The sequence below is a fragment of the Felis catus genome, chromosome C2 (genome assembly GCF_018350175.1).
Source record: "Felis catus isolate Fca126 chromosome C2, F.catus_Fca126_mat1.0, whole genome shotgun sequence".
NCBI classification, from domain to species: Eukaryota; Metazoa; Chordata; class Mammalia; order Carnivora; family Felidae; genus Felis; species Felis catus.
In genome coordinates this window covers 121,669,698-121,681,979 of record NC_058376.1, presented here as the reverse complement: position 1 = coordinate 121,681,979, position 12,282 = coordinate 121,669,698, and the positions used below count along the sequence as shown (strand labels likewise).

The window sequence follows — 12,282 nt, the reverse complement described above, 5'->3', positions numbered from 1 at the left end:
TAATACTAGGTTCTCATTTTTCTTTTAACTTTATATGTTACATTTTAATGATTTTCTATCCATGCTTAACAGTTTTGCTGATTTCTTACCCAGCAATATTTCTTGCATAACATATTTGCCTTTTCCTGCATTTATTTTTTATTTTGCAGGAGTGCTTCCTCAAAGAATTATTTCAATAGGCTTATGGCTGATAATTGTTCTGGGTCTTTGAGTATTAAACAATGTATTTTACCCTTACTCTTCAATGATAGTGAGACTGGATTTAAAATTTTCCCTCAGGGGGCGCCTGGGTGGCGCAGTCGGTTAAGCGTCCGACTTCAGCCAGGTCACGATCTCGCGGTCCGTGAGTTCGAGCCCCGCGTCAGGCTCTGGGCTGATGGTTCAGAGCCTGGAGCCTGCTTCCGATTCTGTGTCTCCCTCTCTCTCTGCCCCTCCCCCATTCATGCTCTGTCTTTCTCTGTCCCCCAAAAAATAAATAAACGTTGAAAAAAAAAAACATTTAAAAAAATTTTCCCTCAGAACTTTGAAGATACTACTTAATGGTTTCCTACTTTACATTTTTGCTGGTGAGAATTTTGATATCAATCTGGTTCTGTCTTGATTCTTCTCCCTAGAAACTTTTAGGACTTTTCTTTAGTCTTCAAGTTCTAATATTTGACTCCCTAGTATGAGGTAATGGTCTTTTTCTTTCCATCCTGCTCAGCACTTGGGTCCTTTCAGTCTGAAGATTGCTATTTTTATCTCTGGGACATTTCCATTGGTAATTTTCTCCAGAACACTCTTTCTGTTCTGCTTCTGGGATTCTTATCAGGTATTGAAACTTCTAAATCTGTCCATCATGGCTCTTCTTTTAATTTTTTGTGTCTTTGTTCTTTTGTACTGTATTTTTGGAGAGCCCTCAGTGAAATCTCCTCTTTTACTAATTCAACTTGCAATTCATTTCAGTTAATATTGCTAACTATGAAGTTAACTCTAACGACATCATGATAGTGTGTGTGCCTGGGAGCAATGTGTTTTCTCTACAAATGCTGTTATAATTTGCCCAGAAATGAACAAATCCAGCAATTAATTCCAGGGTGTGTGAATGCTTTATGTATAAAATAAATCTAAAGATAGAAACTTCCTGCAAAAATATAAAATTACTTGGAATTTCTATGGTGCTACCCCATGTAGATCAGTACCCAAAGGAAATTTATTATACCCTTCATTTCCTTAAATGTTATCCTCTTTGTTGCGTCTGTGTGTCTCCTTCAGGGTGCTGATTTTCTTCATTGTTTGGTGATCTTTTTGGTGATTTCCTCATCTTTATGTTTTTACAGTCTGTTCATCTGCTTGAGTGTTCAGTAGCCTCCTGCCAATGATTGTGAGGGAAGTACAGGACAAGCTGCCAAGGGGCGAGGCTGCGGGTGCTTGTCTCCTGGTGTGGATGCTCTCCTTCCCTCTGAGGGTCAGCGACTACCTGTGACATAGTACTGTGGTTGCAGCCCCAGTAGGCATCATTACTGCTAGAGCCTGGAACATGCACCCCTGTTGACTGCTGCTTAGTACAGTCTGAGGGAGGGGGAGCTCTCCCAGATGCAGCTTACCTATTAATCATCTCCATGTATGTCTGAGTGTGTGTGTGTGTGTCCGTCCATCCTTGTGTCTCCAGTCCCCAGCTGTCTGCGTCCCTTGACTCTGGCTTAAAGCTCTTTTCTAACTACTACTTTTGCAGATGTCTTTTCCTTCATCTGGTTCAGGCTGTGGCTTCCTTCAGTTTACTCTTCTCTCCCCCCCCCCCCCCCACTGCCATAAATTTGATCTTGTCTGCTTCCAGGAAACTGCTGATAGTCTTTTCTTATTTTCTCTTGCACTTATGATTTGTATTTATTGAATTTAAATGTTTTCTGAGAAAAGTTTTCCTTAACTACCCAATTTAAAGTCACTTCCCAATTGCTTTCTAGTATATCACCTCAGGTTATTTTCATTGTAACATTTATCTCGACCTAATATTTGTCTTCTACCAGTCTTTCTAGACCTAAGCGCAGACTTCATTAGGGGTCTTAGATATTCTGTTTACTACTGTATCCAAAGTGGTTAGAACAGTGTCTGGTATATAGTAGGCATTAAATGTATGATAGTTGAATTAAGTAACTTTATCTTTTTAAAAAAATGTTACATCACATCTGCTTGAATTACACAAATTTTAGATTTTACACCAGCAACCAGGCTTAACAAATATTTTAGGTTAACCTCTCTGCAAATATTTTAGGTTAACCTTTATTAACCAAATAACTGTCTTTGATTAGAAAGCTGTACATTAATCCATGGACCAGTACAAAGTGTAAAGGTCTTAACCTCCAGCACTTAAATACATATGTCATTAAACTCTGTGAGAATAAAAGCAAAGCTTTGATTTTACTAAGAACAGCATTACAGAATGGCCAGGAAAAGTCATAACTATATTTGCTTATAGTTTCTATAAATATATGAGATAGTGTCTATTCTGGTAAATTATAAATCGAAAATACATCATATCATCATGATATGTTATAATGGAGCTCCTTTAGCAAACTCAGATTTCCAAATTCTTAAATTAGGTGAAGGATTCACTCTTCCAAATAAAAACTTTACTCTTGTTCCCTATATCTCTTAGAGTAAATTTGGTAGTTCTAGTCATCTGACCAGCCAGTATATGATAGTAATGAACAATTTTTCAATTTCAATCATAGTTTTCAGGGTCAACCCCTTAAATATTACACTATTAAAACAGAAAAATCTACTTAGGAACAGTCTGAGTCACTCCCTATGTGAGAACTCCCTGAAAGAAAATTCCATGTCTGGGCAAGTTTTGAGCAGGCCTCTACTGCTAAGTATAATATTTTTTCAGCCCCCATATAATTGTTTCAAAAGATAGTAACATTTCAATTTTCTACATTGAGATCAAATTTCTTCCCACATTTTTCCGTAAAAATTTTTTAAAACTTTATATTGAAAAAAGTAAAGAGGAAGTCACTTTATAGAAAACAAGCAAAATTCATCTGTTCCATAAAACAAAGAATACTTAAATGTGTATCATTCAGAAACCTTCAGATTATATTCCTGCTATGACGAGGATGAGCTTAAACTTCACAGATTTAACCTCTCACATAATTCTGATGGAAATTATTTTAATCTTGTTCTACTTTTATTAATAATTTAGGCAAAGATGCAATTTATACAATTCCAGTGAAAAACATTCTTGCTGTAGAAAAACTGGAAGAGAGCTCTTTCAACAAGAAAAATGTAAGTTACATAAATATTATTTTTAAAGTTTTAAATGTATTGGTTGAAAATTTTTAAGAGATTGTTTTTATTTTTGCCATTAATCATTAGTATTTTATAATTGCTGGCTAGAACTGTGTCTTAAAATTGTCCATTATTGCTCCTGAAACTAATGGAACATCATGTGTCCATTGTATTCAAATAAAAAACATTTTTTAAAGTTTATCTTTTAGAGAGAGTACAAGCAAGTGAGGGGCCAAAAGAGAGGAAGAGAGAGGATCCCAAGCAGACTCTGCACTGAAAGTGCAGAGCCTGATGCAGGGCTCGAACTCACGAACTCTGAGATCACTACTTAAGCCAAAATCAAGAGTTGGACACAACCGACTGAGCCACCCAGGCGCCCCAAATAAAAAATATTTTTAAATAAATAAATTGTCCATTATTGTTGATGCCTTATATAGTCTGTCTAGCCTATTAAAGGTACTTTCTCAGTACGTGCCTAATCTGACCTCTCAACTTGACATTGAAGTCTTTTTTTTTTTTTTTTTTTTGACATTCAAGTCTTTAATAATATAGTCCCAACCAATCTGTGCAATCTTATCTCCTGCAACCACTCAGTATGTACTCAAACCAGTCAGGATGATTTCCTGTTTCTCTGTATTTCCCCACTGCTTTGCCCTTACTCATACTTTTTCCTCCATCTGCATTTCCCTCCCTTTATTAGTGTTTATATGATAGAGTTCATTCTTTGGACATGTGTGGCTTCTAAAAATTATATTCTGTGGTACTACTTAGTACCACGTGACTCAGATTGTCCTTGGAACTAACTTACTTGAAAAGTAACAATTCATGGGGTGTCTGGGTGGCTCAGTCAGTTAAGTGTCTGCCTTCTGCTCAGGTCATGATCTCGTGGCTCGTGAGTTCGACCCCTCATTGGGCTCTATGCTGAAAGCTCAGAGCCTAGAGCCTGCTTCAGATTCTGTGTCTGTCTGTCTCTCTCTCTCTCTCTGTCTCTCTCTCTGTCTCTCTCTGCCCCTGCCCTGCTCACACTGTCTCTCTCAAAAATAAATGAATGTTAAAAAAAAATTATAAATAAAAAAAAGAAAATAACAATTCATAAGCTACCTGAATAGCAGTTATCTAGCCAAGCAAACTATATTTCTTTTACATAACTTTTTCTGTTTGTACTGTGTTGGTTTTTAGACTCTGTTACTAACTTTTTATCTTAATTGCTTATGAAGATGTTCCAAGTAATACATATGGAGAAACCGCTCTATGTCCAGGCAAATAATTGTGTAGAAGCTAATGAATGGATAGACGTACTCTGCAGGGTCAGCCGATGCAATCAGAACAGGCTCAGTTTTTATCATCCCTCTGCGTATCTCAATGGAAACTGGCTCTGCTGTCTGGAGACCAGTGAAAACGCTCTGGGCTGCAAGCCATGTACTGCGTAAGTTTCTTTCTCATTAAAAAAAGCAATGTTTCAAGTGTGGTATATGGACAGAGAAAAATTCTGCCATAAAGTAGAAGGAAGTACTGATACATGCTGCAACATGGATGGACCTTGAAAACATGCTAAGTGAAAGAAGCCAGACACAGGCCATATACTATATGATGGCATTTGTATAGTGTATCCAGAGTAGGTAAATTTATAGACACAGAAAATAATTTAGTGGTTGTGACAGGCTAGAAGGAGGGAGATGTGGGGAGTGCTCATGGATACACTTCTTGGGGTGGTGAAAATTTTCTCCAGTGTTTGGCCCAGGTCAAAAAATTGGGGTCAGGATGGGCAATTTTAAAATAGATACACAAGCCTGAGCAAGGAAGGACTTAGCATTCTCTTTCTGATTGCATGGAACAGCCATCGTAGGTAGCTGTGTCTACTTAAGAAGTAATATATTGCTTTTGTGATGAAGCATAGGTGTTATGAAAATGAGTTCTCTTTAGATTGGATTTGGATTAGAGTTGCATAATAACCAAAGCTCTCATGGCCCCATTGTATTAGATTATCAGATGAGACTAGATTGCTGAGGTTCCTTCTGCGAAGTTCTGTGGTTCTGTTTTCTAGTCTCAAGCCACCAAAAGTTTTCAGCATGTTAACAAAGTGAAATTTTTCAATGTCTTTAATTTCATTTTTTACCATAGAGGTGTCCCTGCAGACATCCAAATAGATATTGATGAAGACAGAGAAACAGAAAGAATTTATTCCCTTTTTACCCTCAGTTTACTTAAGCTGCAGAAAATGGAAGGTAAATGTACAATTAAAATATTTTTATATAACCCATGATCCTTCATTACCAGTTACTGATATAATTGCTTTGGCATTGTCTTAAAATTGAAAATACCCCTAGCTTTACCAAAATATTACTTATATGAACATTGATAAACTCTCAAGTGGGCGTTTTTCATAGATACTCATGAAAGTACTGTTTTTGCATATATGTGTTGTTCGTAATTAATAAAATGAAAGTATCTGGGTTATCTGTGCATTTCCAGTGGGAAATCTTCCCAGCTTGAAAAACTTGAAAAGTTCTTATGTATTCTAAAAATTACATTTGTGGAATTTAGTTTTCTGATCAGAGATTTTGCTGCTCCTTGTAGAGGCTTGTGGAACTATAGCAGTCTATCAAGGACCACAGAAAGAGCCTGATGATTATTCTAACTTTGTAATTGAGGATTCTGTAACAACCTTTAAGACAATTAAGCAAATAAAAAGCATCATAGAGAAGCTAGATGAACCTCATGAAAAGTATAGGAAGAAAAGATCAACTAGTGCAAAATATGGGAGCAAGTAAGTATTTTTAAGATACTCTAAACACATTTTTAAACATTGTTTGACCGTAAGAGACTCTTGAAAACTGAGACTAAACTGAGGGTTGATGGGGGGTGGGGCAGAGGGGAAAGTGGGGGATGGGCACTGAGGAGGGCGCCTGTTGGGATGAGCACTGGGTGTTGTAGGGAAACCAATTTGACAATAAATTTCATATTAAAAAAATAAATAAATAAACATTGTCTGAGATTCCAACTACTGCTAGGTATGTACAACTGACGTGCAGGCCTCCCGCCTACCTTCATCTTTCAGGACCCAGCTCAGAACCTTTCTCTTGTGTGTTAAGTTCCCCTGTCCACTCACACAGTGATCTTTGTCTTTGTAGTTCTGGTATTGTTTCTTTATGTTGGTGCTGTACTTTATCACCACTTTTAATGTTAAAATTAATTATTCCATTAAATTGAATACTTAGTAGTTTTTGTTTTGTTTTTACTATTCCTCTTCCTTCTTAATATCTCTGACAGTGCCTTATACATACTAAGTACTAAAAAAAAAAACAGCTGTGAAAATGCTAGAAGTATTTTATAGTTGATTCTTTGGACTCATCTCAGATGTAGGTGGATATTACCATGGATAACAACAGCAACAACTAACATTTTATTAGAAGCTTAGTCCACTGCTGAGCGCTGTATATTATGTATACAGAGTTTTATATTTTATATCCTATCACTTAGATTGTTTTTAGAATCCCCATTGATGTGGCTTAACCAAAAGGACATGTTTCTACCTCACAAATAAAGTCCTGACTTCCATGGCTGGTTAGTTCAGCAACTCAGCACTGTCATCAAGGGCTATCCAGCCACCAACCCATCCTCAGCAGGATGGTTTCCGTCCTCCTCAAGCTTGTCCTCTTACAGTCACAGATGAGTTGCAGTAGTTCACTATTTTTATATAATATCCAGAGGCAGAAAGACCTGTTTCCTTCTCACAAAGAAGAAAGAACCTTATCTAAAGTTACCCCCCACCGCTTTCCCTGGGACACAGGTCTGCACAGTACCAGCACTTAGAATCAGAGTCATGTTCACACAGAGGTGAAGAGGAGAGGATGGTTCTTAGACCAGCAAATGAGTATTTGCCACACTGTGCACTCTCCCACTCATCCTCGCATCAGCCATGGTTATATTCCCATTTCATAGCTAGAGACACTGAGGCTCAGGGAAGTTAAGTGCTTTGCCCAGGGTCATACAGCTGATTAGTGAGGGAGTTTTAAATCCTTGTGCCACCATTTGAAGTATTCTTTAAAAATTACGTGATTATTGGGGCACCTGGCTGGCTTAGTCAGTTAAGCATCTGATGATTTCAGCTCAGGTCACAATCTCACAGTTTATGAGATCAAGGCCCGCATTGGGCTCCATGCTGAAAGTGCAGGGCCTGCTTGGGATTCATTCATTTGCATTCGCGCGCGCGCGCGCGCGCGCTCTCTCTCTCTCTCTCTCTCTCTCTCCCCCTCTTCCTCTCTCCCTCTCTCCCTTCCTCCCTCCCTTCCTCTCTCCCTCTCTTTCCCTCTCTCTCCCTCCCTTCTTCGCTCCCTCCCTCTGCCTCTCCCCTGCACACATTCTTTCTTTCTCAAAATAATTTTTTTAAATAATGTGATTATTAATTACATCTTTGATTTATGAACAATAAAAACAGTTTGACAGATGTAAATGTTTTTGTTCTCCCTGGATAGAAGGCTCAGTACGTTAGAAAGGTTATCGTAACCATCCACATCCTTTTTTTGTTTGTTTTTTTAAGTAGGCTCCATGCCCCCAATGATGAGGGGCTTGAACTCACAACCCTGAGATCAAGACCTGAACCAAGATCAATAGTCAGACGCTTAACTGAATCCTGTCTTTTCTATGTTAGTGTAATTGGCTCTCTTCCAACAGTGCTAAAACAAGTTTTCTTGGAGTCCCTGGAAATTTCCATCTGAGGTCCTAGCCTATGCTTGACCACCCTTCTTAAATAGTACCTATCCCCTCCCACACACACACTGTATCTTTTCCCAGCTTTATTTTTCTCTATTAAAAAATGCCAGTCTCTCTTGTACTAAATATCTTCCTTGTTTGTTTTACTTTCCCTATGCCAGAAAGTAAGCTGTGTGAGAGCAGGGTTTTGTCTATTTTGTTCACTACTGTATCCATAGCTTCTAGAATAGTGCCTTACATTTAAAAGGTGATCAGTAAATACTTGTTGAATTAATGAAATAAGCCTTGACGTGAGAGATTATCAGGGGAAAATTATACTTAATGGATACTATGAGATAATTTGTCACTTTTTAAAGTGTTATATTTTCTGACTTTTGAAAAATGGTTTTCTTTTATTTTTTAGGGAAAATCCAATTGTAGGAAAAACATCTTAGAGTGTGACCAATTGATTCAGAAGAACTGGAAAATACTGTTTTTGTTGGAGTTTTTCAATTCATCATGTATTTTGTTCTTAGTATTTAAGAATGAACATTGGCTTCAGTGTCACCTGCATTCACGTTGTATTTAATATTTAATAATTGAAAGTAACTGGGAATCCTGGTATTGATGCATTACTAGAGAATTTGAAATTCAAGATTCCCTTCATATCTTACGTGTCAAAAGCCATGCGTCTGCAACTTGTTTTTAATAGAAAGAATCTTCCTAAAGAAGCTTTGTAACAAAAGAACTCCTCCATAGCAAGAAACCATCTCTTCTTGTAACACTCCATGTTCTGTGGACTTTCACTACCATTAGTGCCTGCTCTATACTGCCAATGTTGTGTTTTACTAGAGAATCCCAATCCATGACAATTCAGAGCTTTCCCTTTAGTTCATCTAGACCCTCCCTCTTCAAAAAAGAAAAAAAAGAGAGATTTTTCCTTTTGTCTGTTAGTCATTACAGATTACATTAGGGACTTTAGAAAACTGCCAGAGCATCCTTGAAGGTTGGTGGATCCTTTTGCCTATTTAAAGATGTAAACAGAACCCAGACAGGAGGAATCAGAGAACATATACTGTTTTGTGCATCTTGTTTACATTTGGGATGAGTGATGGCAGATGAAATACAATGAGATCACTAAATTTTTGTTGTTGTTTTAAATATCAGGTACTCATTTTCTTGATTTGAGAGTTCGAGTTAATATGACTTGTAAGGACGTCTCTTCTGAAAAAGAAGAGACAGGAAATGGTGAAAGACGGTGGTAGGAAAATCCCTTGACTTCACCCGTTACTCCGCATTGTTATCATAAGGGCCACCACCAGGACACCCTCCTCCTAGTGTGAGGTTGGGAGCTAACTCGAGAACAGTCACTCGGCGCACTTTAATAATCTGGGCTGCTCCAGATTATACTTTAGATACTCTGTGGTATCTAATCTTTATGATCAGTTGAATGATCAGTGTTTAAGTCTAGAAATAGTGCTTTCCTGAAAATGTTTATATTTCATTGCTGTTTTCTTATTGCCTGCTAGCCAAAAGGAGTGTGGGCAAGCAACTGTTTTAATTCTGTTTTTCCGTAATGATTTACTTTTATCCTAAAAACCATAATTGTATATAAGCATTCGAAGCAAGTTGCTTCCTTGAAGTTAAGAGGGATACAAATTGCTTCATCAGTATTAAAAACCATGGTACTCTTATTCTGTCTTTTTAAATTTAAATCATTTTCTAAATGTGGTACCTTGAACCTTGGAGTATTTACATATTTCTGTTTAAAACTGTGACTTATCAATGTAAGTCTAGCTAGTAGTGCTTTTTTTGTTTTCCTGAGCATAAGCTAAACTTCAGGATATACTTTGCCAGTTACGTTATTGGTGAGTAGTTGTTTTTAAATTATATTATTACTAGGGAATTTTTTTAAAGACCATTGGCACACAATCAAAGTCGTTCCATAAATGATTATAACTGACCAATGTATTTCTCTAAATGACTTGTTAAAATCATTTGGTTTTATTTAAGAATCAGTCCTAGTCTCCATTATGGTAGGTTTATTCCTGGCCCATTTTAAAGACAAATTTGAAAGATTCCTTTAAATTTTATGAGCTTGTATATTCCATAAATTACACTGATTTATCAATGTGAAAGAATTTAACCATTTAATAAATTTCTCATTGTTGAATTTCATTCAGATTGAAATGTCCTTTTAAGAGTCTCTGAGATGTCTACCTGAAAAGGACATGTGAGCATTGCCAATTACCACTTGTTACTCTCCAGTGGCTGTTTTAGCCCTCTGCTAGTTCTTCAAGGCAAAAGAAATATTTTTTTAATATTTCTGATATCAAATCCCTTATTATGGTGGTTTTTAAAGATTATGGCATTATCAAAGGGACCAAGGCTGTGTGTGAATACATGACTGAATTTGAAGGGAAGAGTTCAGTCATATAGTTACTTTTTTCACAGGACATTTTTAAACACCCTGTTTGACTGGAATTAACCGGTTTGGCACAGCCTAAACAGAAGTAATGTGAAATTAAATTAATTTTCTTTAAAAGTCTTCTGAAATAAAAGACCATGTCAGTAGGATCTTAGGATAACCTAGGTACTTGCTTCCAAGGGCCTCATCCCTCTGTGGTTACTTAGGAGTACTTTGGTTTCTGCTATGTGATGTGCTTTCTCTGCCTTTTCCACACTTGAAAACTACATGGCAGCTCACTTCACCCTAAAAACCTGAAAACGCCTAGAAGGACAGAAAAGGATGATTTGGAAAAACCCTTGCCATAAATGCCAGTTCTGGTTCTTAGTTTAGCCATTTTCATCAGTTGCGATTTTGGCGATCTGTTGTTATTGTTTGTTCTGGGGTTTTTTTAGTTTGGTTTTTTAATAGTCATTTAGTAAGATGATGGCAATAGCAAAGTTTTTTACTCCCAGGAATATTAATGTATCAAGTTGAATGATTTTATTTGCCAAAGAAGTATGTTCTAATATCACGGGTAATGGCTAAGTGTCAAAACTAGGTTTTCCCTTATCATAAAAGAAAAGTGATGAATGATGTGGCTTTTGTTTGTTTCTGAAGCCTGATTTCATTCATAGACTCATTAGTGCCAGGTTTTAGAGAACAGACTTTTTTCTTTTTCTTTCTTTCTTTTTGCTTTTTTTTTTTTTTTTTTTTTTTTAGTAAAAGCACCTTTAATTTGTTCTAACGGTACATCCTGTAATGACAATGCTACAAAGCCTTTTAGGTGTCCTTACAGTATGTGAAAAATACAGGACTCATTCTAGAGTTAAATTACCTGTCATGACTGATGTTATTGGCTTCCATTTTTATTAACTTGGAAATTAATATGTTGCTAGTAAATATTGGTTTTTACAGTGTCCAGTTTGAAAATATAAGTTATCAAAACTTAATGTAGTGAATTTGTGTAACCATGTTGTATTGTTGAGAATGTATTTTTATTTAAATTTTATTTTCTTATCAAGAGTATTAATAAAAATTAAAAACTTTTGTAACTGTCGCTTGGAAATAACTCAAATAAATTACAAGAAGCCTGTCTATTCTTTGTGAGACCTCACTTTCTTACTGGTTTCAGAATTCTGCTTGTTTAAAATTATTATACCTTACCTGTTAGTAAGGGAATAGCAAATTTGAGAACTCCTCAGGAACAAAAAAGAATAAAGCAATCTGGAAAGAGCTCAGATTCTTTTCTTGCACTTAACTAGGCTGATTTTTGATGCACTATGGTCCTTAATTTGCTTATTCATTCAACAGACTTGTTTTGAGGACCTACAGAGTGGAGGCACCATGCAGCATTCCTTCATTCCCAATAGCCAGGCACGTCTGGTATACAGGAATATATTCCCCTCCTGTCTAGGTAAGTTGTTTAGAGCTGACTTTTTCAGCCTATGTTAGACTTTAAAAAAAAAAAAAAAAAAAAAATTTTTTTTAATGTTTATTTCTGAGGAAAAGACAACACGAGTGGGGGAGGGGCAGAGAGAGAGAGACACAGAATCCAAAAGAGGCTCCAGGCTCTGAGCCTGGGGCTCAAACTCATGGGCTGTGAGATCATGACCTGAGCCGAAGTTGGACACTTAACCAACTGAGCCACTCAGGTGCCCCTAGACTTTTTAAAGTATCCTGTGTTCTACTTTTCTCAAAATGTTGGCATCAGAGCTTTTCTGGTTACTCAGGTCCTACACATTAGCCTGCCCTATAGTTTGACCTTTAGTGCGGTCCGTCTGGATGTTAGGATTTGACCATGTTGTGCCATGCTGAATTCTCTAGAAAATATAAAGTAACAGCACCAAAGACCGGGTTAGTGGGTAGCTTGTGCC

General features: G+C 36.9%; 1 protein-coding gene across 6 annotated transcripts in view; it reads left to right on the top strand.

The window, feature by feature from the left end:
- RASA2 (RAS p21 protein activator 2) overlaps positions 1-11,503 on the top strand; it is a 122,779-nt gene extending 111,276 nt beyond the window's left edge. For 4 of the 6 annotated variants that reach the window (XM_023260515.2, XM_023260513.2, XM_023260514.2 and 1 more), the window contains 5 exons: positions 3,182-3,264; positions 4,485-4,693; positions 5,389-5,492; positions 5,845-6,034; positions 8,384-11,503. In XM_023260515.2, the coding sequence (XP_023116283.1) occupies positions 3,182-3,264; positions 4,485-4,693; positions 5,389-5,492; positions 5,845-6,034; positions 8,384-8,414 (617 nt within the window). In that variant the 3' untranslated portion in view covers positions 8,415-11,503. Of the gene's footprint in view, positions 1-3,181; positions 3,265-4,484; positions 4,694-5,388; positions 5,493-5,844; positions 6,035-8,383 lie in introns of those variants that run through there. The other 2 variants (XR_006585445.1, XR_006585444.1) reach the window with 1 other exon arrangement.
- The last annotated feature ends 779 nt before the right edge of the window (positions 11,504-12,282 follow it).